Here is a 27,165-nt window from a genome sequence, read left to right as displayed (position 1 = left end):
CTACCACTAGGCTAAACTCCCGGCCTCTATCTTCTTTTATGGCTTCATTATCTGTATGTACCAACCTTTCTTTATCTAGTCATTGGTTGCTCTGGGCACCTAGACTGGTTTCATACCAGGCTATTGTAAACAATGCTGCTATATATGCAGTGTGTATTTGTATGTTGATTCACATTTCTTTGAGTATATGCCCGGAGTAGCATCGCAGGGTCACAGCCAGCCTTTGGAATCCCATCTTCTTTTACATGTAAGACTAAGGAATTCTGAGAAAAATAAACAGCTCTTAAACAGCTGCATTTGTAGATGCCAAAACACAAACATTTGCTGTCTTTATGGCACATATATCTTATTTACATGGTTTATGCTAATCCAAATAATTATGTGCTCATGTGGGTAGAATTGTTTGCCACTGGATCCAAGAGAGATGGGTGGAGAAACACCTGCTTCTAGTCATTAAAGTCTTGTTTTTGTACTGTCTCCAAGAAAATAGTTAACTGACAAAAAGTAATTAGCTATTTCTTGACAATAAAAAGAGACCTATTTTCCTTTCACCCTGTGACAGTAAGCAGGGAGAAACCTCAAAGGTATTTATTGAAATAGATCCATCACAGACCCCACAAATAAAAGTGATTCCTGGATTTTGGTTCTTCTTATTCTTTCTCTCCCTACCATAGTACTCAGCAATTGGATGAATACCAGTTTTTGTTCCTTATTGGTACTGCCACCTGTTCTTTCTGCCGAACTGAATGTTCTTGGCTTTCTTTGGCGTGAACAGGATCTCCCTCTGGGAAAGGTGGGAGGAGGGTGAGAAAGGGAACAGGAGGAGGCCCGTTCCAGCCCCTGTGCTCATGTGAGAGGGACACACAGGGGTTAGTGTGCTGTCCTAACAGAGGGGCTTTGTGTTACAGCTTCTTCCAGAGTTGCAGTTTCACACAGATGCATGCTGGATGGGCTCATGCTGCTTCACTCCTAACACACTTGCTTCTTCCCAACAGTAGGAGAGTAAGACTGACAAGAATTATTTTAAAAATAGAGAAGCCATTTTAATCCACCAAGTATATATGGTACCTATAATTAATGAACATAAATAACAAAATAAGAAAAGAATATGCTATGAAGATGTTGGCAGTAATGAACACAAGAGTTGGAGCTGTTCTTTTCAATCCACACTAGGTACTGGCAGAGCTCTGACCTTAGACTTTCCGTTTCTCTGATGAAACCCTAATTATCTAGGCCATGAGAAACCTGTCTGTCTTGAATGAGAGCAGTAGAATAGAAAATTAAATAGTCCTTTCTACTCAGATCTCAGAAACTGAGTGAGAACTCAGTTCAAGGTAGAAATAGAAGGACTCTTATTCAGCATAGAACAGATAGACTTTATTTTCACATAGATGTTTATGTGCATATATGTATTACATTTATGCTAGTCTCTATATGTTAACCTATACATCTTAGATTGATGCATATATGTATAATTGCAATATACATATACATGCTCATTTAATCCTCACATAATTCTAAGAGATAACTATGTAATTTTTTTTTGCCAGTCCTGGGCCTTGAACTTAGGGCCTGAGCACTGTCCTTGAGCTTTCTCAAGGCTAGAGCTCTACCGCTTGAGACACAGTACCATTTCTGGCTTTTTCTATGAATATGTGGTACCGAGGAATCGAACCTGGGTCTTCGTGCATGCTAGGCAAGCACTTTACCACTAGGCCAAACTCCCGGCTCCTATATATAATTTTTTTGAAAGAGAAACTAAAATCTAAGAAAGTTAAATAAGTTGCCCAACGTCATATATCTAGTATTAGAATTGGGAATTTTAATGTAATTTGGCTCTAGAATTCACTCTTAACTAGTATACTATTCTGTTTCTGATTAGAGCCCTGTTCTTTCTCAAGCAGGATCATCTGAGCCACAGTATATTAGAGTAGTAGGACCTAATTGTTGATGAAATTTTGTTGAGAAAAATTAAAGTTTACAAAGTTTGATTTTTATGGAGCTATACTGGATATAATTTTCTTCTTTCTTTCTTTTTTTGGCCAGTCTGGGGTGTGGACTCAGGAACTGGGCATTGTCCTTGAGCTTTCTCAAGGCTAGCACTCTCCTACTTGAGCCATATATATACAGACAAACACACACATAATACACACACAATACATGTATACATACACGCATGCATGCATATATATATATATACACACACATACATATGTACATGTAGCATCATACTCAAGGTAGTCCAGAGTACAGCATGCTATCTGGTTTCATGCTTTACCAATAAAATCTCAGTTATTGAAATTAATGAGGATGGGCTTAATTTGTTTTGCAGCCCATCATAAAAGATTTTACTCTTTCTGGTCTCTATTTTTCAAGTTTTCCTTTGTGTGAGTAATCTTTGATGTACTTCAAGGCTACTGTTGTAAAGCTGGCTTCCTGTAAGTGATGGAGCACAACTGCAGGAGGCATTTTTCCACCTATGAAGGAGTCATCAGTGCTGTGTTGTCTTCTACTGACTATCTGTCCTTCAACCTCCAGGCACAGACCATCTATTCTCTCCCAGATCTTACTCATTGGAGAACAGCTCATCATCTATTTGGACACAGAGCTCTTTTGGGGAGTTGGAGTGGGGTAGGAAGAGAGGGTTTTGCTTTGCAGTCCAGACTGGCCTTGAACTTGAAATCCTCCTTTCTCAACGTCATTAGTGCCTGGGATTATAACATGTGCCATTGCACCTAATTTCCTTTCAGCTTTATTTATTTGACACAATTCAGTTTCTAAAATTTGTGAGAAAAATCTTTTCATCAGAGTAGATTGCTTCCTTTCTGACAATCTTGTGAGAATCATTTTTTTCTGAAAAATTTCTGCTTTGGCTAGGTGGGTTGGCCTTTGTAGATTATAGTTTAGTTACATCTTTTTCTGGCTGCAGATACGTTTGCTGGTCCTGGAGCTTGAACTCGGGTAAGGTGCTGTCCCTGAGCTTCTTTTCTGCTTAAGGTTAGCACTCTACCACTTGAACCAACCACACAGCATCACTTCCAGCTTTTCTGTGATTAATTGGAGATAAGAGTCTCATTGTCATTCCTGCCTGGGCTGACTTTGAACTGTGATCCTCAGATCACAGAGTAACTAGTATTATAGGTGCATATCATCAGTACCTAGATTCTGCTGCAGACTTATTCTACTTCTGAATATTTAGGTCCACATTCTACTCTGAGACTACATTCTCTGTTTTCATCATTTGCCTTTGCTGGCCCAGTAATCACAGTTGTCCACCACCTAAATACCCTATCTTCATCATCTGTAAGCATCCCAGTTAATCAATAATACCAAAACTGACCTTTTTTTTTTTTTTTGCATTTTTTTAATTGAAATTAGTAAAAGGGTTACATGATATTTGCCAGATAGAAGGTGCATTAATTAACATACATTGATACCCTTTCACATGTCTTGGTACCCATTCCCCTCCCCCCCACACCCCCCACCTGTCTTGGTTTTCCCCCCTTCCCTATCAAATTTCAAATAACCAAATACAAATAAATTCAATATATCAGATAACAAAGTGAGACACTATAACAATATGAGATAACCAAGGGACAGCAAAGGAGATGAGAGACAACATAGTACATTAAGGACAACAATCATTCGTTATATGGCTTTTGTTTCAATATCCTGGAGGTCCTTTAAATTAGCTTCATACTATATGGCCTTATGTATCAAGATTTTGCTCTATTGCAGATCTCTGCTAGTAGAGCCCAAGGTTTCTACTGATTTGACCTTTTTTTTTTTTTGTCCTTCAAGTTTCCCAAATAAGCAAAATTTAATAGGATTCTAATTCCTGTGAAGACTTCTTCTGCAGATTACCCTTTTTAAAAACCAATGCTGGGAGCTGAGCGCTGTGGCTCATGCCTGTATTCCTAGCTGCTCAGGAGGCTGAGACCTGAGGATCACGCTTCAAGGCCAGCCCGGCACCAAAGTCCAGGCTAGTTTTATCTCCAGTTAACCACTAGAAAACTGAAAGTGGCTCTGTGGCTCAAGGGTAGGGTGATAGCCTTGAACTGAAGAGCTCAGGGACAGCATCCCAGCCCAGAGTTCAAGTCTCACAACTGACAAACAACAACAACAAAACACTTACCATTTCCATTTGTATAGGTTGAGCTTGAACACTGTATAACTCAATCTGGTTCTGAACTTTGAAACCTCCTTCCTCACTCAGCTTCTTGTTATACAGCATTATGCCCAGATTGTTATATTCTTTTTTTTTTTTTTGGTGGGTCATGGGGCTTGAACTTGGCCTCAGCGTTGTCCCTGAGCTCCTCAGTTCAAGGCTATCACCCTACCCTCGAGCCAAACCCCACTTCCTGTTTTCTAGAGGTTGAACCTTGGTCTTCATATCTCAGCCTCTTGAGTAGCTAGGATTACAGACGTGAGCCACCGCACCTAGCTAGATTGTTATATTCTTATGTATACTCTTGACAGTTTTCTATTGGCTGAAAAAGTTTTTTAAAGAGGGTCAGTTTTCATAGGTCACTTCCAGGATAGTTTGCCAACCCATTTACACATGAATTACTCCTAGATATGTTTTTTGTGCCTTAAATGAAATAAAATAACTACATTAGATTCATTAATGACAAAGGGCCCTAATGTTTTCCTGACAGCATCATACTTAGATGCAGGATCTATTGCAGAGCATGTCCTTCATTCTGACTTTTATTTATTTATTTATTTATTTTTAAATTACTAAGTATGTGCATTGTAATCATGAGAAATAAACTTGCTTCCATAGTTATCAGCATAGAGATGCAAAGATGGCAGACTGGGAAGTGTAGAAACTTAACAACAGCATTGTGATTTTTTTTTTCCTCTTGTCTAATCTGTTCCCTACAGGGTATCTTTAACCAGTTTCAGTGCAGTAGTGAAAAAGTGCTTCCATCTGACACTCTCCGCAGTGCTCTGGCAAAGACTTTCCAGGATGAACAGCGTTTCCAGCTGGGAATTATGGATGATGCTGCAGAATGCTTTGTAAGTGCTGGCCTTTGGTCCTCTTTGATATAAGATGGGACTTTTTGATTTTCTCTGTCAGGCACTACTTTGTGATGGAATTTATGGTGTCCTGATCTCCATGTTTAGAAGCAGGAGTTTTTCTGAGCTCTACAGTATTCCTACTATTACAATGTATTGTGTAATGGGTTTATTATTTTTCCTTCTGATTATTTTCCATGTTATTTAGGTATTTATGCTTATGATTTCATTAAACTATGGCTCTTTCCTTCAGGGAAGCCAAGTCTTCATTAAAGTACAAATTGCTAGACTCTACCTTTAAAGTGTAAGATTACCCATCTCTAGAAAGTTCCTAGATGAGGCAAAACCTAGATACATAAGGCTATACAGGATAAGGCTAAATGAAAGGACCTCCAGAATATGGAAACAAAGAGCCATATAATGTATTATTATTCTTAATGTACTATGTTTTTTCTCATCTCTTTTGTTGTCCCTTAGGTATCTCATATTGTTACAGTATCTTACCTTGTTATCTGGTATATTGTATATATGTTTATTTGAAATAGGATAGGGAAGGGGGAAAACAAGATGAGGGGAGGGGGAGGGAGGAGGGAAATGAGGACAAAAACATGAGAAGGGGTATTATTGTTTGTGAAGAAATGCACCTTCTATCTGGCAAATAATGTAACCCTTCTATTAATTACAATAAAAAAAAGAAGAAAAAAGAAAGGAAATTCCTAGATGTTACTAATACTGGTGGTACTGGTCTGGATGAGTATGACTTTTTGAACTTTCCCATTTCTAAGATAATAACAGAGAATGTGAGGATGCTGTATAGAGAGTTAACTCATACCCAATGACTGTAAGAGAACATCCTAACTTTTTTTTTGTGAGTCATGGGGCTTCATCTCTGCCTGAGCCACTGTCCCTGAGCTCTTCAGCTCAAAGCTACCGCCCTACCCGTGGGCCACAGTGTTATCCCTGAGCTTTTCAGGTCAAGGCTACCACCCTACCCTTGAGCCAAGCCCCACTTCCCATTTTCTATAGGTTAATTGGAGATTAGAGTCTCAGGTCCTTTTGTGCCCGTGCTGGCTTTGAACCTTGATCGTCTGATCTTAGCCTCCTGAGTAGCTATGATTACCGGGTGAGCCACAGGGCCCACTGAAGATTCTAACTTTTCTAACTTCCTGTTCTATTCATCAATGTTTAAAGACTCTCTTTGCACCCATTGAGAAGCCAGGAGTTTTGCCTAGTGGTAGAGTGCTTGCCTAGCATGCATGAAGTCCCAGGTTCGATTCCTTGGTATCACATACATAGAAAAAGCTGGAAGTGATGCTGTGCCTCAAGTGGTAGAGCTTTAGACTTGAGGAAAGCCCATGGATAGTCCTCAGGCCTTGAGCTCAAGCCTGGGACTAGCAAAAACAAACAGACAAAACTATGAGAGGAAGTTGCACTGTGGTTCAAGTGGTAGAGCACTGCACTTGGGCAAAAGGAGGCCCAGAGACAGTGCCCAAGCCCTGAGTTCAAGCCCCAAACAGCAAATTAAAAAAAAAAAATTAAAAGGACCATGAGTTTGGCCTAGTGGTAGAGTGCTTGCCTAGCATGCATGAAGACCTGGGTTTGATTCCTCAGTACCACATGCATATTAAAAGCCAGAAATGGTGCTGTGGCTCATGTGGGAAAGTGCTAGCCTTGAGGGGAAAAAAAAAGCTGAAGGATAGTGCTCAGGCTCTGAATTCAAGCCCCAGGACTGGTACCAAAAAAAAAAAAAAAATTAAAGCCGAGCGTGGTGGCTCATGCCTGTAATTCTAGCTACTCAGGAGGCTGAGATTTGAGGATCTCAGTTCAAAGCCAGATCGGGCACAAAAGGACCTGAGACTCTTAACACTAGACTCCAGTTAACCACTAGAAAACCGGAAGTGGTGCTATGGCTCAAGGAGTAGGGTGGTAGCCTTGGGCTGAAGAGTTCAGTGACGATGCCCAGGCCCAGTAGCAGGGTGGTGGCCTGGACCTGAAGAGCTCAGGGACAGTGTCCAGGCCCAGAGTTCAAGCCCCATGTCTGACAAAAATAAAATAAAATAAAATGAAAATACAGGGGAGTGACAAATGTTGGTGGCTCATGCTTGTCATCCCAGCTACTCTGGAGTGTAAGAGGATCTTAGCCTCTGAGGATTGTGTTTTGAAGCCAGCCTGGGTCAGAAAGTCCATGAGACTATTTATTTATAGCTAGTTCTGGGGCTTGAACTCAGGGCCTGAGCACTGTCCTTGGACTTTCTCAAGGCTAGAGCTCTTCCACTTAAGCCACAGCACTACTTCTGGTGTTTTCTGTGTATGTGGTACTGATCAATCGAACTCAAGTCTTGGTGTGCATGCTAGGCAATCACTGTACCATTAGGCCAAACTTCCAGCCCCTGAGTCTCTTATTTGTTTGTTTATTTGTTGGCGGGTCATGGGTTTGAACCTTCACTGGGTGCTGTCCCTGAGCTCTTCAGCTCAAGGCAACCACCCTACCCTTGAGTCAAGATCCACTTCCCGTTTTCTGGATGTTAATTGAAGATAAGAATTTCAGGTTCTTTTGTGCCCAGGCTGGCTTTGAACCTGATCCTCAGATCTCAGCCTCCTGAGTAGCTAGGATTACAAGTGTGAGCCACCACACCTGGCTGAGACTCTTTTTTTTTTTTTTTTTTTGCTTGTCTTCGGCTTGAGCTCAGGGCTTGAGCCCTGTCCTTGGATTTTTTTCAAGGCTAGAGCTCTACCACTTGAGCCTCAGCACCATTTCTGGATATATATATATATATATATATATATATATATATATATATTGGATATATATATATATATCTTATTTTTGATTAATCACCATAAAGCCAGAAGTGGAGCTGTGGCTCAAATGGTTGAATGCTAGCCTTGAGCACAAAAGCTCAAGGTCCAAGTCCTGAGGGCAACAGAAAACCAATCTGTGCTTTATACTGCCCATTCCCGATAAGAAAATTGGGCTAAAATTAGAGTTACTTGTGTCAATTTGTACTATTGATTCATTGCTGGTGGTAATGTAAAATGAAATAGCCATTTTGGAATATAATTTGGTAATTCATTTAAAAAACTAAAAATAGGGCCGGGAGTTTGGCCTAGTGGTTAAAGTGCTTGCCTAGCATGCACGAAGACCCAGGTTCGATTCCTCAGTACCACATACATAGAAAAAAAAAAACTAAAAATAAAGCCAGATTTGATCGTATTTGGCCTATAATCCCCAATACTTGGGATGCAGAATCAGGAGGATCATGAGTTCTAGGCCAGACTGATCTATAAGAACCTATCTCAAGATAAAAAACAAAACAAAACAAAAACTTAGCAATAATAGTCTTTCCCATATTACCATGTGGTCTGACAGTAGCATCTATCCCAAAGAAATAAAAATTTATGTTCATTCAGAAACCTGTTCATGAATGTGTTTAGAAGCTTTATACAAGTGAGTTAAGGAACTAGAAGTACTTAAATATTCTTCACTGCGTAGATAGTTAAGTAAAATGTGGTACTTCTATACAATTGATAGTGTGCAGCAGTATAAATAAATTAATTATGAATGAATGCATGATGGATGCATCAACTTTGGATCTCAAGGGAACAATCCTGAGTGAAAAATGCAACATTAAAGGTCATGTAGTAGCCGGTTGCTAGTGGCTTACTCTTTAAACTGAGCTACTAGGGAGGCTTAGATATGGAAGATCAAGATGGGAAGCAAGTAGAGGCAGCAAAATCTGTGAGATTCTATCTCTAATGCTATATGGGAGATGTGGCTCAAGTGGTAGTGTACCAGTTGTGAGCAAGAAAGTTAAGTGAGAGTGCAAAGTCCTGTGTTCAGTTCAAGCTTTAGTACTGGATTAGAAAACAGGTTATATTCTGTATAATTTCATGCATAGAATGTTTTTTTTTTTTTGTAACTGCAAAAGTTCAGAAGTATTTCTGTTCCAGAAGGACTATTATTTCTTTGGGTGAAATGCTTATCAGTTAGTCCGTTTGTCTATTTAAGTGCTGTTGGTTTACTGCTTTCGTTTTTTTCCTGTCAGGAAAACCTCCTGATGAGAATTCACTTCCACATTGCTGATGAAACCAAAGAGGACATATGTACTGCCCAACACTGCATTTCTCACCAGAAATTTGCAATGACATTATTTGAACAGGTAGACCTTATCTTTATCCCTTTCTCTTCTTAGACTTTTTCTTCAAAAGCACTTTATCTGATATGTGGGATGTTAAATGGGTCCCAAGTAGTATATAACTGAGGTTGATTACTTTTTCTTTTTCATCTTGGGGCAGTGTGTATGTACAAGCTGTGGTGCCACTTCTGATCCACTGCCTTTCATCCAGATGGTGCATTACATCTCTACTACTTCTCTTTGGTGAGTCTTACTTGTTGAACCATTAGGTATTCCTCCAGTTGATTGGATTTTACTACATAGTATATATCCTATTGTCATGTTTGTGCTTTTTACAGGATGTCAGAACAATCATTTAAAAATAACCATTGTTTTCCTTTTTCCTCTCTTATCCCTTCCCTTTTCTTAGGCTTAGTTCTGGCCAGCAAAGTGGGAGGAGAAATGGGGATTTTATGAGCTTTGGATTTTGGGACAGGTAGAGGCACTCTCTGTGTTTGTGAGATACTGAGGCTGGTCAGGACAAGGGGTGGGTATAATGGCCCAAGGAAGAAAATCAAACATGAGAAGTTTGCATGAGTAAATTTTCTTTCTTAGAAGCACTGGGTATAAACTCAGGGCTTCATGCTTACTGGGAAGGCATTCTACACTTGACCTATTCATCTAGCCCATTTTTTTGTGTGGGTACTGAGGCTTGAACTAAGGGCCTCTTGCTCTCACTTGACTTTGAGCTCTATCACTTGACTCACATCCCCACTTTTTCCCCCCCTAGTCTTGGGGCTTTATCTCAGGGTCTGAGCACTGTCCTTGGGCTTTCTCAGGGCTAGAGCTCTACCACTTGAGCCACAGCACAACTTCTGGCTTTTTCTATGTATGTGGTACTGAGGAATCGAACCCGGGTCTTCGTGCCTACTAAGCAAGCACTGTACCAATAGGCCACACTTAGTGCCCCACATCTCCACTTTTAATTGGCATTGAATCTGTCAAATTTGTCTTCCTAGGATAGCTTTAAACTGTGACCCCTAGATCTCAGCTTCCTAAGTAGATAAGATTCCAGACACAGCCCTGGGTACCTGCGTGCCTCCAGCCCTTTTTGCTCTGTGTGTGTGTGTGTGTGTGTGTGTGTGTGTGGTTCAGATAGTGTCTCTATTTTTGTAGGTTGGTAGATGCCAACTATTGGTAAAGATGGGATCTCTTGAACTTTTTTTTTTTTTTTTTTTGCCAGTCCTGGGCTTGGGCTCAGGGCCGGAGCACTGTCCTTGGACTTTCTCAAGGCTAGCACTCTACCACTTGAACCTCAGCACCACTTCTGGCTTTTTGCTATGTATGTGGGGTACCGAGGAATTGAACCCGGGTCTTCGTGCATGCTAGGCAAGCATTCTACCACTAGGCCAAACTCCCGGCCCCCTCTCTTGAACTTTTTGCCCTTGCTAGCTTTGAATTTCAATCCTCCCAATTAGGTATTATTATAGGTATGAAGCAGGTGATTACTGGCACCTGGCATATATAATTTCTTTGGTCTAGCTATAATTCAGTTCACCTCCCACCATCATCTCCCCTCTTTCCCTATTTTGAAGCAATCAGGCTATTTGTATGCTGGAAAGACGAGAAAAGCCTTCACCAAGCATGTTTGGTGAGCTACTTCAGAATGCCAGCACCATGGGGGACCTGCGGAACTGTCCTGTGAGTTAAAGTGGGATTCAGGGTAGAAGGAGAACCTTTTGGAGGCAGAAGCATTGGGAAACATATTGAACTAGCATTATATATGTATTTCAGAGCAACTGTGGAGAGAGGATCCGGATTCGTCGTGTGTTGATGAATGCTCCACAGATTATCACAATTGGGCTGGTCTGGGACTCAGATCATTCAGACTTGGCAGAGGATGTCATTCACAGTCTGGGCACCTGTCTCAAGTTGGGTGATGTGCGTGTTAGTTATTTCTGTCTCTGACTTCTAAGTTCTTGTGTCTTAAAGTTGTTTATTAAAGAAGTATGTCCTGGACAACAAATATTACGGAGTTTGGGACATATATGCTTGTATTACAGATACATAGCCTTTAGGTTCATGTTTATGTATGTATATGTTCATGTACATCCTGTTGGAAGGTAACTAAGACTTCTTGAAGAAATGGAATGATTTAGAAATGAAATGAAAGAGAAGTTGAGAAAATTACAAATGGTAAAAAATACAGTTATTGTATTTTGTACTCATTGTGCATTTATATCAAGATAGTGTAGGGAAGTATATGTAACCATGACATGTGGTAAAGATTTAAGGACTGAGCAGTCCTGGCTAGAGCTGCGATGAAAATTGAAGGAGCTAAGAGTTGGTGACTAGAACCATGTTGACAAAGTAATAAAGCAACTTAGAAGAACATTTAATGGCTGACAGGTTTTCCCTGAATTTATTTAGAGAAGTAGGGGAATGGATTTCCACCCATCAGCTCTAGTTCTTAGTTGTAGGTACAGTGAGCATCTTCCTTTAGTTCAAGAAGAGCCTGAAAGTGTGAATTTCTTTCTATGAATCTCTCGTGGATAGTTGGATCACTAAAGAGATTTTGTTGCTGTTTTTAAACCCTTATGACATTATTCAGAGTGAATAACCTGGAATCTTGTTTTAGATCCTTTTCCCAAGAAATCTTATTGATATAGCCTATGTACAACAAGATCTCTTTACTTTTCCCCTAAAATTTTATAGTTCACGTATTCTATACTGTTCTGGCTTACTTTTTATTATTTTTCAACCAAAGAAATTCCTCAAGGCCAGAATACTTTTCTTTAGTTTTTTTTTTTTTTTTTTTTTTGCCAGTTGTGGGACTTGATCTCAGGGTATGACTACTGTCCTTGGGCTTTCTCAAGGCTAGTGCTCTACCCCTTGAGCTACAGCACCACTTCTGGCTTTCTTCTATGTATGTGGTACCGAGGAATTGAACTTGGGTCTTCGTGCATTGTTGGCAAGCACTCTACGACTAGGCCAAACTCCTGGCCCCTCCTAAGGATTTTCTTATCTTCTTACTTCAGTGTCAGTTGGGTGTTTATACTGATAGGGAGTAGATTATAACCAAGTTTTGAAAGTACACACACGCACACGTGCACACACACACACACACACACACACCACACACACACGGTTGGGCATGGAATTTGAATTCAGAGCCTGGGCACTGTTTTTGAGCACTTTTGCTCAAGGCTAGCACTCTTCCATTTGGGCCACAGCACTACTTTTGGTTTTTTCTGTGTATGTGGTACCAAGGAATCAAACCCAGGACTTTGTGCATGCTAGGCAAACACTCTGCCACAAGGCCCTCTTTCCCTTTTTTCCCCAGTCATGGGGCTTGAACTCTGGGACTGGGCACTATCCTTGAACTCTTCAGTTCAAGATTAACATTCTACCACTTGAACCACAGCTCTATTTCTAGCTTTTTTTTGGTGCTTGATTGGAGATAAGAGTCTTACAAACTTTTCTATCTAGATGGCTTTGAACCTTAATCCTCAAATTTCAGTCTCCTGAGTAACTAGGATTATAAGTATGAGCCACTAGCATCCAGTAAAACTATAATTTTGTTTTAATGTCAGTTGTGGGGCTTGAACTCAGGGCTTGTGCGCTGCCCCTGAATTCTTTAGCTCAAGGCCAGCACTCTACTGCTTTTAGTCACAGCTCCATTTCTGGTTTTGAGTGGTGAATTGGAGATAAGGATATCATAAGACTTTTCTGCCTAGTGGTGATTCTCAGATCTCAGCCTTCTGAATAGTTTAGATTGCAGGCATGAACCACTAGGGCTGGACAACTAGAATTTTTCAACAAAATTTCCTAGCTCCTCTTATAGTGGGCCTTAGAAAAATGTGAGAAGTACAAAGAGCATTTACCAGTCACTATCTTGCTTTTTATACTTTTTGTCTCTTTTTTATTCTTTTGAAAATATTGATTTTAAATTTAAAATGAAATCTAGTTTGAACCACAAAACTCAGTTAAACTACCATTGGGATTATAACATTTCAAATATATTTTTAAACCTACCATTTTATGTAGTAATAAAACAATTAAAAGCATAGCACATGGAAAAATTTCATTCCAATGGTTTAATGTATTTTCTTAGGTAAATATTCCCTCTCCCACTTTTCCTCCCTTCTTTCTTTTATGACAATATTAAAAAAATTTAAATTGTTACTATAAAGGTGATATAACAGAGGAGTTAGAGTTATGTAAGTCAGGTAAAAATTCCATTTCTTTTTGGACAATGTCACCCCTTCCCTTCCTCTCTCCAGGTTTTTCCCTCTCAGCCTCACCCATAAGTTGTACAGTTCATTTTTAACAGAGTATGACAATATTTTGCTAGTCAGATTAGGTATCAGAAATGAACTTAAAATCTGAGTATTAGGATGCATGTCTGAAATCCTAGCACTAAGAAGACTGAGAATGAGAAAGGAGGATTTTGAGTTTGAGAATGTTCTACTTTTTTTTTTTTTAAGTTTGATTGTGGGGCTCAAACGAACTCAGATTCTGGGTACCGTCCCTGAGTTTGTACACTCAAGGCTACTGCTCTACCACTTTGAGCCACACCACCACTTCCAGTTTTTTTGTGGGCAATTGGAAATTAGTGTCTCACAGACTTTCCTGCCAGGCTGGCTTTAAACTGCAATTCTTATAGATCTCAGTTTCCTGAGCAACTAGGATTACAGAAGTGAGCCACTGGTGCCTGCTGAGACTGGCCTACTTTAATTAAAGAATGTTTCCTAGAATATGAGATATTCATGAAGTCACATTCCACATTTTTTTCAGACTGAACTTTTTACTTTTTTCTTATTGAGTAACTATTTTGTGCAAGCTAGGTATGGTGGTGCTATTTGTGGCCCGGGTACTATGAAAGTGGAAAGTTGGAGTTTAGCTTGGGCAAAGTTAATGAGACTGTCTCAGGGAAAAAAAAATGTTTATGACCAAAAGGGATAACCAGGCTCAGGTAGTCCATGCCTCTAATCCTAGCTACTCAGAAGTCTGAGGATTGTGATTCAAAGCCAGCCAGGGAAGGAAACTCTGTGAGACTCTTATTTCCAATAAATTACCAAAAAAGCTGGAAATGAGGCTGTGGCTCAAATGGTAGAATGCTAATGCTGAGCAAAAGAAGCTCAGGGATAATGCCCAATCCCTAGGTCAGCAAAAGCAGTAAACAAAACAAATTAAAAAATCCTCAAGGGGCTGAAGGCATGAATCAAATGGCAGAGTATTTGCCCAGCTTGAGTTAGTCCCAGGGCCCCATCACCAGTACTTGAAAAACAATTGATAAGAGTCTGCTCAGAGATGATGTGAGATGTTGAATATGTGATAGCTTTTTTTCCATTCTTTTTCTACAGCTGTTTTTCAGAGTGACAGATGACCGTGCCAAGCAATCTGAACTGTATTTAGTAGGAATGATCTGTTACTATGGCAAGCATTATTCTACGTTCTTTTTTCAAACAAAGATCCGCAAATGGATGTATTTTGATGATGCTCATGTCAAGGAGGTAGGAATGAATCTTTAAGGTCTTCTTGAAGTGTTTGGTGACTGCAGTAAAGTCAGATGATTATCTTTAGTGTGTCATTTTCATAATTTTAAATAGTTATATCTTACACATGGTGGGGGAATAACTTCAAAATTATGGATATTATCTATTTTTTCCATATAATTTTTATTGTAATTAATAGAAGGGTTACATTACATTCGCCAGATGGCAGGTGCATTACTTCACATACATTGATACCCTTTCTCATGTCTTGGTCCCCATTTCCCTCCCCCCCACCCCCAGGATATTATCCATTTTATCCTCAAAGAAGTACACACCTATTAGGAAGGATAAAACATAAAGTATATCTTACAGTTGGCAGTGGGAATACATCTTATCCTTCTTTATATAGGTGTGTACTTCTTTGAGAATAAAATGAATAATATCCTCCATTATTTTCTCTCCTCATAAGATGACTCAATATTGTCTTGTTTTTATAATTGACTCAAACCCACCAAGTAATCTCATATTGTTACAGTACCTCACTTTGTTAGCTGATATATTGAATTTATTTGTATTTGGTTATTTGAAATTTGATAGGGAAGGGGGGAAAACCAAGAAGGGGGGGATGAGGGGGAGGGTAAAGAGTACCAAGACATGTGAAAGGGTATCAATGTATGTGAATTAATGCACCTTCTATATGGCAAATATCATGTAACCCTTTTATTAATCACAATAAAAAATATATAAACAAAACAAAACAAAAAAGTTTAGAATTTGAGGGACTAGGAGTTTAGCCTAGTGGTAGAGTGCTTGCCTAGCATGCACGAAGACTGGGGTTTGATTCCTTGGTACCACATACATAGAAAAAAGCCAGAAATGGTGCTGTGGCTCAAGTGGTAGAGCTCTAGCCTCGAAAAAGCCCCAGGACAGTGCCTAGGCCCTGAGTTCAAGGCCCAGGACTGGCAAAAAAAGTTTAGAATTTGAAATCTTTGAATTATTAGTAGGTAGAGTTGGGGATATGACTTAGTGGTAGAGTACTTGCCTAGTGTGCATGAAACCCTGGGTATGATTTCTTAGTACCACATAAACAGAAAAGGCTGGAGTGTTAGCCTTGAGTAAAAGAAACTCAGGGACAGCTCCAGGACGCAGTTCAAGCTTCAGGACTGCCCCCCCCCCCAAAATAATATATATATGAGTATATATGTATATATTTATATAAATAGGTGATATTCTTTAATCTCATTTCCTTGAAATGTCCTAGTGAAGATTTATATGTTTTTGGTTTAGTGTAGGGGAACTAGGACCACACTAATACTTTAAGTGACAAATTTAGTTGTCTAATCTATAGACTTTGGCTCAAGAGGTTTAGGTGATCTACATGAGTTAGAAAGCCGCTTCTGAAAAAATTAGAAGTACAGGTTGCAGATTCTACCAGTCTATAGAATTGAAGCCATAGAATTCTTTTTTTTTTAATTTTTTTTATTGTAATTAGTAAAAGGGTTACATGATATTTGCCAGATAGAAGGTGCATTAATTCACATACATTGATACCCTTTCATATGTCTTGGTGAAGCCATATAATTCTTAACTTGTGTAGCATCTTAAGTTAAGGGAGAATGCCCCAACACAGTACCAAAAGCAAACAAACCAAATAACAACAACAACAAAAATGAAGTGGTAGCTTTTATCAAATTCTCCCCTTCTCATCCCTTTCTTTTTCCTTATTATTATAATTTGTGGCAGCTTAAATAAATTATTTGATCTTTTTTTATTTAAAAAGTAGTATAAAGTATTACATAAGAATTTTATGTATAAATTACATGTGCTTCAATTAAAGTAATGATAGCGTAACTCAGTTATAAATTTACTAAATTTGTTATGAACAAAGCACTGCTCTAGTTGTCCGGTTAGCAGACCACAACTCACATCTAAGCATGTACCTGGTTTAAGCTTAAAATGAGTTGAGTCTGGAGATTTGGTTGTATTGTTTCCATGGCTGCTCTGTTAGTCTTTTTTGCAGAGATAGCACAGCTGAATCTATCACAGGGCTAAGGAATAGACGTCCAGCTGTCTATTCTAAGCAGTTTGACATTTTGTGTCCTGTCATGTGTGAACTCTGAAGCTGAATGTCATAATTTATTCTGAGGTAGTTGAGAGGGAGAGAGTTCCTCACTGCTCTTCAGCTTCATAAAAAGAGATTTTAATATTTAGGAGAAAATTATGGAAATGCAAATTTTAAATGAGGTTTTAAAAATCTGATATCTATGCAAAACAATTGGTCACTAGTGAGTTGAAGCTCTCTTATACTGGAGAGCAAAAGCTTTTTTTTCCTTGGTTATGGGGCTTGGACTCTGGCCCTGGGTGTTGTCCCTGAATTCTTCAGCTTAAGGCCACTGCCCTACCCCTTGAGCCACAGCGCCACTGATTTCAGCCTCCTGAGTAGCTAGGATGACCATCTAGGTCAGCTAGGATGAGATGGCATCTTTTAATTTTTTCCCCCTGGTTCTGGGGCTTGAACTCTGGGAATAGACACTGCTCCTGAGCTTTAGGGTTTTAGAACTTTGGTAGAGCACTACTAGCCTTTTGCTGAAGAGGTCAGGAACAGTGCCCAGGCCCAGAGTTCAAACCCCATGACTGAAAAACAAAACAAAACAAAAACTGAGTTGGTATTTCATAGAAGTAAGCAATTTTATTCATCCTCTCTTTTACAGAGTTGTATAGGTGTTTTTTGTTGTTGTTGTTGTTGGTTGTGGGGCTTGAACTCTGGACCTGGGTGTGTCCCTGTGCTCTTCAGATGAAGACTGTCACTCTACCCCTTGAGCCACAGTGCCACTTCCAGTTTTCTGGTGATTAATTGGAGATAGAGTCTCATAGTCTTTAGTGCCCAAGCCGTCTTTGAACCCCTCAATCCTCAGATCTCAGCCTCCTGAGTAGCTAGGATTACAGATGTGAGCCACCAGCACCCTGCCCTGTTACAGAGTTTCAATGCTTTCTTAAAGTATTAAGCAGAAAAAGTCTTAACAACAATAAAAATCATAAAGATTTAAGATAACATTTTTTTTTTGCCAGTTCTTTTCAGAATAAAACAGATATAGTGTCAAATGCTTGTAATCTCAGCTACTTGGAAGGCAGAGGAAGGAGGATCAAGTGTTCAAGGTCAGCCCAGGCAAAGTTAGCAAATTCCTCTGTCTTTTTTTTCTTTCTTTAGTGGGTCCTGGGACTTGAATTCTTGGCCCTGGGCATTGTCCCTGAGTTCTTCAGCTCAAGACTACCACCCTACCCATAGAACCACAGGGCCACTTCCCATTTTCTGCTGGAGATAAGTCTCATGGACTTTTTAGTGGCGAAGCTGGCTTTGAACCACAATCCTTAGATCTTGACCTCCTGAGTAGCTAAGATTATAGGTGTGAGCCATGGTGCCTGACCTCTCTGTCTTTTCTACTGTCATCTCTTTCTATTGTAACTATTTTCTCTCTCCCTCCCTCCCTCCCTCCCTCCCTCTGTCTCTTTGTCTCTGCTGATAATAAAGCTTCATCTCAGATGCTTATATTCTCACTCATTTTCTTGCTTGTAGTTCATGCTACCATTTGAGCCATACCTTCAGACTGACAATTTACTGGTTAATTGGAGATGGAGTCTCCCAGACTTTTCTGCCAAGTCTGGCTTTGAACTACTATCCTCCAAGTCTTAGTCTTTTGAGTAGCTAGAATTACAGTCACAAGCAATCAGCACCCAACTACAAAATCATATCCTGATAACCAACCAAACCAAAGGAGTTGGAGTATCCCTCAAGTGGTAGAGCACTCACATTTGAGACCTTAGGTTCAATCCTCATGAGAGAGAGAGAGACAGACAGACAGTCAGACAGATAGACATAGACAGATGGTCATAGAGAGACAGGTGATCAGAGAGAGAAAGAAGAGTGAAGATACATTAATAATGTTATTATTATTAATTTTCTTTTTGGCCAGTTGTGGGGCTTGAACTCAGGGGCTTGGCAGTGTCCTTAGACACCTTTTCTCAAGGGTCGTACTCTGCCATTTTAGCTACAGTACCACTTCTGGATTTTTCTAAGTATGTGGTGCTGAGGAATAGAACCAGGGCTTTGTGCATGGTCTGTGAGCAGTCTATCACTAGGCTGTGCTCCCAGCCCTGTTTGTTTTTGATGTGGTTCTTGGGGCTTGGAACACAGGGCCTGGGTCCTATCTCTTGAGTACATTTTGTTCAAGTCTAGCTCTTTACCATCTGAGCCACAGATCTACTTCTGGGTTTTTGGTAATTAATTGGACATAAGAGTCCCATGGTCTTTTCTGCCTTGCTAATTTTGACCCATGATCATCAGGTCTCAGACTCCTGAATAGCTAGGATTATAGAAGTTAGCCACTAGTGCCTGCCTGGCTTGAGATATATTTTGAATTATGGATATGAAGTATAACTAATGGTTATGTTCTTCTGGTTGTTTCTGGTTCAGATTGGGCCCAAATGGAAGGATGTGGTAACCAAATGCATCAAGGGGCACTATCAGCCCTTACTGTTGCTTTATGCAGATCCCCAGGGCACCCCAGTGTCTACCCAGGAACTGCCATCCCAATCCCAGTTCCAGTCATATAGCAGGACATGCTATGATAGTGAAGATTCAGGTAAGCAGCCTAGTTCTTTACTATTCCTCATTCCCTACTCCACTTCATCAGCTAGATTCATGTACCCTGCCTTTCATTTAACCTAAGATTCATTAGACATAAAAAGGAATTGGTTCCCAGTGCCAAAGCTGAACTTGTATGAGGCTTTGTTTCCTTTAGCCTCAAGGTTATATTGCATAAATTAGTTGGCTCCAAGTCAAAAACTGGGGAAATTACCCTTATTTACACTGAAATACTAAGTTTGTAATGAGTAGTATATAACCCTTTAAAGATCTAACAATGACAGATTCTTATTAGGAATTTACCAATGACTTACATAAATTGTCAAGATGAAATAAATTGGTCACTAGACGTGGTGTTGTGGCTCAAGGCTCAAGGGGTAGGGCAGAAACCTTGAGCTGAAGAGCTCAGGGACCAGAGTTCAAGCCACATCCAGCTAAAAAAAAGAAAAGAAAAGAAAAATGAAAAAGTTGGGTCACTAACTACAAAGCTAATCCTTTTTTTTTTTTTGAGGTTGAGAAAGTTTTGCTTTAAAATTCCAAATGCAGTAGGGATATTCCTTATCATATAAATTACTTGTTCACTTCTAACTCAATTATTTGGCTCAAAAATAGTAATATTTCCCATAGAAATAGTTTCCAGTTTGATGAGCCTTTGTAGAAGATTCATCATGAATAAAGGCTCATAATGGATAAACTTTGGCTTGCTTTCTGAAAAGGCAGAAGAAGAAATGTAATTTTACTATTGAAGCTAGAGCAGGCCTTTAGTATATTTTTGAAAGAGAAGAGACTGGCTTTAGTCTTCCTTCCTCTTGTAACTCCTTCCTTGGTCCTTGGTACTTTCTACTTTTTTTTTTTATGGTATACATGTTAGTATTCCTTTATTTCTTATTTTAATTTTCTAATTTTATTTCAATGTGTAGAGGGGTTACAGTTACATTTGCCAGATAGAAGGTGCATTACTTCTCACACATTGATATCCCTTCTTATGTTTTCGTCCCCATTTCTCTTTCCCCTCCCTTCCCCTTACTTTTTTTTCTTTTTGGTTGGTCATGGGGCTTGAGCTCTGGGCCTAAGCATTGTCCTTGAGCTCTTCAGCTCAAGGCTACTGCCCTACTCCTTGAGCCACAGCACCACTTCGCATTTTCTAGTGGTTAATTGGAGCTAAGAGTTTTGTGGTTTTTAGTGCCCAAGCTGGCCTTGAACCACATCCTCAGATCTCAGCCTCCTAAGTAGCTACGTGTGAGCCACCTTGCCTGGCTACTTTCTACTTTTATACCCCACCCAGACTGCTCTACTTCTCCCTTCAAACATCCATTCATCCTGTTGTGTTTATCTTAGCTAAGTGTTCAGAAGAAAGACTTCCATTGAATTAACTCAACTGTAAACTAAATAACAGCCCCATAATTTCTCAGAGATATTAACATGTATGTCAGTTTTTTTTATTAAGTGACATTTATGGCAGTCTAAGAGAAGACTATGGGATAGGTGAACAACTGGTATGCACAGCAAGCTTGCCTGGGGCTTTCCCTCTAAATAGATCTCAACATTTTTTTCATTTCTTCCACACCCCTCTTGATACCCCAGTAGGTTTTCTAAAAACCCCATAGTTCTTCACAGTGGCAGGATTTCAGCAAGAGAAGGGCGGAGGTAGTAGGAATTGTGTTTGGATTACCTGAAGTTGTGTTGGGAAGAATGGCTCTGTGGTGTTTTCTTCTCAGCATTCCTTCTAGGAAGTTGTTGCCTTATGGATTTTTGTTGTATCCATCTCTTTGTTTTCTTCACTGTTCTTTTCTTTCCTCACTTTTTGTGTGTTTCCTCCTTTCCTCAGGGAGGGAGCCCTCCATCTCAAGTGACACTCGAACAGATTCTTCAACGGAGAGTTATCTCTACAAACACTCTCACCATGAGTCTGTGGTCAGTCACTTCTCTTCTGATTCTCAGGGGACAGTCATCTGTAATATGGAGAATGATTCCATGTCCCAGAGCAGTCGGGACACAGGTAGGGACTTATACAGAGGACTGTATTGCCTAATTTAATTCCTGTGTAGAAGGTCTTCCAACAAAAGAAAGTTGGAGCAAGTCTGAAATGTTTGTCATGCACCATAGAAAAGCACAGAATATAGGTAATTGAGTGGGAGAAAAACAATACAGTTGTAAATGAACAACATTGCTCCATTGGATACTTCTGTCAGCAACCATATGTTAGAAAGACCATTGTAATGATTATCGATGTAATCATTTTGAAGTCTGTTTTTTTCTTTTATCCTTTTGATCCTCATCCTTTTCAAAGTGCCTTTATTAAGCCCCTTTAACCTTTTCTTATATCTTGTATCTCATCATATTCTCATGATAGAATTTTGTCCTGAGGAAAGGCTTTGAGAAGGAGTGTGTGTGTGTGTGTGTGTGTGTGTGTGTGTGTGTGTGTGTGGGTGGGAGGAACACAAACTCATCTTGCCAGGCCTTTGAAGGATAGAGAAACAAAATAAGGAAAAATGGCTTTAGTACTGTGAATTTCAACAGGAGACCTCTTAAATTGTTTTGCTGATGTGTAGGACAGTACCCTGTGTGAGTGGAAGAAATCAGTACACAGCATAGAAGGAAGAAGAGCGATTGCTGGGTTGCAGAGTAACATCATGGGTGCTAGAACATTGATACTGCCTTTACTCTAAAGGTCTTTGGAAATTAGTGGGTTCATCACTTCCAATTGCTGGATTATATTCGATGCCTTTTTTTTTTTAAATTGAGAATTTCAAGCATTTCTAAGTATATAGAATAATATATATTATAACTATCACCTAGGTTCAATAATTATAGCTCATGGCCACTCTAGTATTAGCTGTACTTTTACTTCCCAAATCCTGAATGATTTTGAAATAAGTCCAAGACAAATATTTTAGAAGGAAATGCTAAAGCATAAGAAGTAAGTTTTTCCAAAATCATTTAAAAATAGTGCTAGAATATTTGCATAAGCCTATACAAGTCTCTGTTCAATCCTTAGCACTGCAAAAAAAAGAAAGAAAGGAAGAATGCCTTTAAGTTTTAAGTGACTAAACAACAAGTGTGTTCAGGTATCAGGTATTAAAGGCATTTTTTTTTTTGCCAGTCCTGGAGCTTGAACTCAGCACCTGGGCACTGTCTCTGAGCTTTTTTTGCTCAAGGCTAGCACTCTACCACTTCAGCCACAGCACCTCTTGGCCACTCCCAGCCTTTTCTGTTTATGTGGTACTGAGGAATTGAACCCAGAGCTTCCTGCATGCTAGATAAGCACTCTACCACTAAGCCACTTCGCCAGCTCCAAGGAATCATATTTTTTTAAGAGTTTGTGTGTTTCACTGAAAGTCCAAGTGAATTCTACATAGTGTAATGGGTTGATAAGTCAATTAAAGTTTTTTGTTTAATTGTTGTTGTTGTTTTTTGTTTGTTTGTTTGTTTGTTTTGCCAGTCCTGGGCTTGAGCTCAGCAGGGCTGAGCACTGTCCTTGGGCTTTTTCCTCAAGTTAGAGCTCTACTGCCACTTGAACCACAGCACTGCTTCTGGCTTTTCTATGTATGTGGTTCCGAGAAATCGAACCTAGGTCTTCAGGCATGCTAGGCAAGCACTCTACTACTAAGCCAAACATCCGGCCTAAATGGTCATGGTTGAGACAGGGCCTTGTTATTTATTTTGTACTGGCCTTGAAGTTTTGATCCTCTTACCTTAGTCTTTTCAGTGCTGGAATTACATGCCTGGGAATTTTTTCCCCCCTTCCAAGGATCTTTCTATGTTTCCAAGGCTGATCTCAAACTCCTGAGCTCATGTACCCCTCCCATCTAAGCTTCTTGAGTTCTAGGACAACAGCGATGTGCTACTGTGCTCAGTAAGGTTACTTTTGGGATACAATTGTTTTTTCCCCTTTATAATTTATTGTTGAAGAACTATTTTGTCCTCTAGATTTTCCATGATTTTTCTTGCCAGTCCTGGGGCTTGAACTCAGGGCCTGACCACTGTCTTTGGGCTTTCTCAAGGCTAGGGCTCTAACACTTGAACCACAGCACCACTCTGGCTTTTTTTTTGCCAGTTATGGGGCTTGAACTCAGGGCCTGAGCATTGTCCTTGGGCTTTCCTCAAGGCAAACACTCTACCACTTGAGCCAGAGCACCACTTTTGGCTTTTCTATGTATGTGGTACCAAAGAATCTAACCAAGATCTTTGTGCATGCTAGGTAAGCACTCTACCACTAGGCCAAACTCCTGGCTCCACTTCTGGCTTTTTCTGTGTATGTGGTACCAAGGAATCAAACCCATTGTGTCCTTAGTTCTTCTGGATTACTAGGAAAGATTATGAGACTAATAGTAATTGCTCAGGGGTCATTTGAATTTGGAAGCCCACATTAAGTACTTGAGTTTATTTATCTACCGAGAGACTCTTAGTTAAATACAGATTCTGATCTATGGATGCAGTAAATTTGTGGCATTACCATAAACCCTAAAGGAAGACTAGATTCTGAAGAGTATTCAGGTAAGTCTCAGATGCCAGCTTATCTATTTCCTGGTTCTTCCAGGACACCTAACTGATAGTGAATGTAACCAGAAACATACATCTAAGAAAGGGTCTCTGATAGAGCGCAAGAGGAGCTCTGGCCGTATTAGGAGGAAGGGGGATGAGCCCCAGGCCTCAGGGTACCACAGTGAAGGTAAGCTCTCTGCACTGCTCCTTTTTATCAAACTTTTGTCATACTCCAAATTGGTTGCTTTTCCCTTTAGCTCAAAGGGGTTTTTCTTTGCTTTCTAGACATTGAGATATGGGTATTTGTGACCACTTTTAACATCTGTATTTGTTTCATTCCTTGTGTTTTCAGGAGAAACACTAAAAGAGAAGCAGGCTCCTAGGACTGCCTCCAAACCACCCAGCAGCACCAATAGGCTGAGGGATTTTAAGGAGACAGTCAGCAATATGATCCATAACAGACCATCCCTGGCTTCTCAGACTAATGTAGGATCTCTCTGTGGGGGAAAGGGAGGAGACCAGTCTGATAAAAAACCTCCTAGGAACCTGCCTTTGTACTCTCGTGACTGGGAAGTGGAGAGTACCAGCAGTGAATCCAAATCAAGTTCTTCCAGCAAGTATCGCCCAACGTGGAGACCCAAACGAGAGTCTCTGAATATTGACAGTATTTTTAGTAAGGACAAAAGAAAACATTGTGGTTATACACAGCTTAGCCCGTTTTCTGAAGATTCAGGTGAGGAAATAATTAGAGAAAATACAGTTATTTGTATGTGTTCTAGTAGACCTGAAAAGGAGTATTTTTACTCTGATATCAGAGTATTTAGAGGGTAGAGTGGTTAGATCTTTTTTTAAACAAATGTTAAATCTGTCTTGTCCTCTTATCTGGATAGCTAAAGAATTTACACCTGATGAACTAAGGAAGCCACCTACTTACAACATTAAAGCTGGTGGATCAAGCTCCCAGCACAAGCCCTGGAGCCCAGCATGGCCAGGCTCTCACCTTTTAGATCAGCATCCACGTTTAATACAGAGAATGGAATCTGGCTATGAAAGCAGTGAGAGGAACAGCAGCAGCCCCATCAGCCTGGATGTAGCACTGCCAGAGAGCTCAAACGTCTGCAGGTATTGTTTCATCTTTGAATGGAGGCATTATCCCGTGCAGCAAAGTGAGTTATTTCTTTGGAGCTTTCAACCATGGCTTAGACAAGTAGAAAGATGGGCTTTAGCCCCAGCTACTTCTGTAGTAGCAGCACCCTCTGCTGAGAGGAAGATCCAAAGCACTTGAGAAAGGAAAAAACTAAGTAGAAAGTAATTGTTTAGTGCTTAGCAGATACATAGGGAGAAAACAAACCACTGCGCTTTGATGAAGGGTGATGCACAAATTTGTGAACTGTTTCATGTTTCAGATAAGTAGAATGAACAAATCTAGAGATTTAATATACAGCACGAGGAATATTGGGATTAAAATCAGACTGGTTATAGAATTGATATGAAATGAAATTTTACCTGCTTTTGGCACAAGATTGAAAAGGGTAGCTGAGATATTAAATATGTTAATTTTGCTTTACTTACAGTGATCTTTTTATTATCTATCTCGTGGTATCATCATATATACCTTAAATATATGTGGTCTAATTTATTTTGTTGGCTGTTACTGGGACTTGAACTTGGTCTTGAACACACTTGACGGGCACTCTACCACTTGTGCCAAGCCTTAGTCCCTTCTTTGCTTCAGTTAGTTTCATATAATGTCTTACATTTTTGCCAGGGGCTGACTTTGGCCTTAATCCTCCTACCTAAAACTCCGTATAGGTGAGATTTAGCAAAAATATATATTGAAAATTGTTTACTAAATAGTTTACAAGGAAAGAATGAATTAGTGAATCAAATTTATAATTTTAAAATCAGAGAAGAAAACCAAATGTTACTTATTCTTGCTTTCTATTTGGAGATAGTTTTGCTTTGCTTGGAATCATCGAAGAGTTTGTTTATGAAACCAATGATATTCATAATCCCATAAGAAAATAATGATGGTTTAATAGAGCTTATTATTCCTTTCCAGAAAGTCTATTTGCTTTCTCTATATTATTTCAGGTATGTCTATATTGTTTAATTGTTTTGTCACATAGGAATTTTCCTATAGAATTTTGCCTTGAAATAATGGTATCTTCTAAAAGGATAATAACAAACCCTCTTTCTTCTTTGCTCTTCTACCTTGGACATAGAACTCTGTTAGTTTTACTCATGTGGAGATGCAACAAATATTTAGCAAGGTGAATAGGGGAAGTAACTCAGTAGGTAGCTTACTTTCCTAAAATGTATAAGGCTTTAGGTTTGATCCCTAGCACGGAGTAAAAAAAGAATAAAAAGAACAGGGAAAACAATACAATGAGAATAACATTCATTATTCATTTAATAAATTTTTAATGTCTACTACATACCGTGTACTATGTCATATTTACTTTGTTTTTTTGTTTTATTTTTGCCAGTCCTGGGGCTTGAAGTCAGGACCTGAGCACTGTCCTTGGGCATTCTTCAAGGCTAGTGCTCTACCACTTGAGCCACAGCACTACTTCCAGCCTTTTCTGTTTATGTGGTACACCAAGTAATTGAACCCCAGTTCTCTGTGCATACTAGGCAAGCACTCTACTACTAGGCCAAGCACCCAGCCCCTTAATGTTGTATTTATAAGATGTGATAAGGTAGTGTAAGATGGGGAAATCAGTGACTATTTCAATTTTTCAATAGTCTATCAGAGGCACTTTAAAAAAATTTAGAGTGGATCTTGCTATTTGCTCGGGTTTGTGTCAAACAATCCTCCTACATTAGCCTCTTGAGTAGCTTAGGACTGAATACCAGGACACCCACTAATTGTATTAGTGTTTTTGTTTTTGTTTTTTGGCCAGTCCTGTGGCTTGAACTCGGCCTGGTCACGGTTCTTAGGCTTTCTCAAGGCTAGTACCACCACTTGAGTCACTTGAGCCACAGCACTACTTCCAGAGCCATAGCACTACTTCCAGCTTTTTCTATGTATGAGGTACTGAGGAATCAAACCCAGGGCTTTGTGCATGCTAGGAAAGTACTTTACCATTAGGCTACACTCCCAGCCCTAATTGTATTAGTTTGATGCTTTGTTGAGTTTATGCTAGAAATCATCTTTCCAGTGCTTTTACTAGACTATGTTTTCTTTTTTTGAAGGGATTTGAGTGCTAAGAAGTCATCTGGGTTTGTCCCTTCTTGGCGTCATATCCCAAAGTCTCACAGCAATAGCATACTGGAGGTCGACTCCACAGCATCCTCAAGTGGTTGGACAAAGACACAACCCTTTTCAGGTAAATTGAAGGACACTGATTTTGAGAGACTGGATTGGATCACCAGTTCTATTTGAGGAATAGCCATAACC

General features: G+C 39.7%; 1 protein-coding gene across 5 annotated transcripts in view; it reads left to right on the top strand.

Moving 5' to 3' along the window:
- Positions 1–27,165, top strand: part of Usp54 (ubiquitin specific peptidase 54) — a 98,802-nt gene that overhangs the window by 45,426 nt on the left and 26,211 nt on the right. For 3 of the 5 annotated variants that reach the window (XM_090346563.1, XM_090346561.1, XM_090346560.1), the window contains 12 exons: positions 4,888–5,022; positions 9,069–9,182; positions 9,319–9,401; positions 10,733–10,838; positions 10,932–11,078; positions 14,504–14,653; positions 19,107–19,275; positions 21,106–21,276; positions 23,818–23,949; positions 24,115–24,495; positions 24,653–24,884; positions 26,961–27,094. In XM_090346563.1, coding sequence (XP_090202689.1) covers positions 4,888–5,022; positions 9,069–9,182; positions 9,319–9,401; positions 10,733–10,838; positions 10,932–11,078; positions 14,504–14,653; positions 19,107–19,275; positions 21,106–21,276; positions 23,818–23,949; positions 24,115–24,495; positions 24,653–24,884; positions 26,961–27,094 — 1,954 coding nt within the window. The remainder of the gene's footprint in view (positions 1–4,887; positions 5,023–9,068; positions 9,183–9,318; positions 9,402–10,732; positions 10,839–10,931; positions 11,079–14,503; positions 14,654–19,106; positions 19,276–21,105; positions 21,277–23,817; positions 23,950–24,114; positions 24,496–24,652; positions 24,885–26,960; positions 27,095–27,165) is intronic. The other 2 variants (XM_090346564.1, XM_090346562.1) reach the window with 1 other exon arrangement.

Source organism: Megascapheus bottae, chromosome 15, assembly GCF_031878675.1.
Source record: "Megascapheus bottae isolate mThoBot1 chromosome 15, mThoBot2.hap1, whole genome shotgun sequence".
Lineage (NCBI taxonomy): Eukaryota > Metazoa > Chordata > Mammalia > Rodentia > Geomyidae > Megascapheus > Megascapheus bottae.
This window is presented reverse-complemented; position numbering and strand designations above follow the sequence as displayed.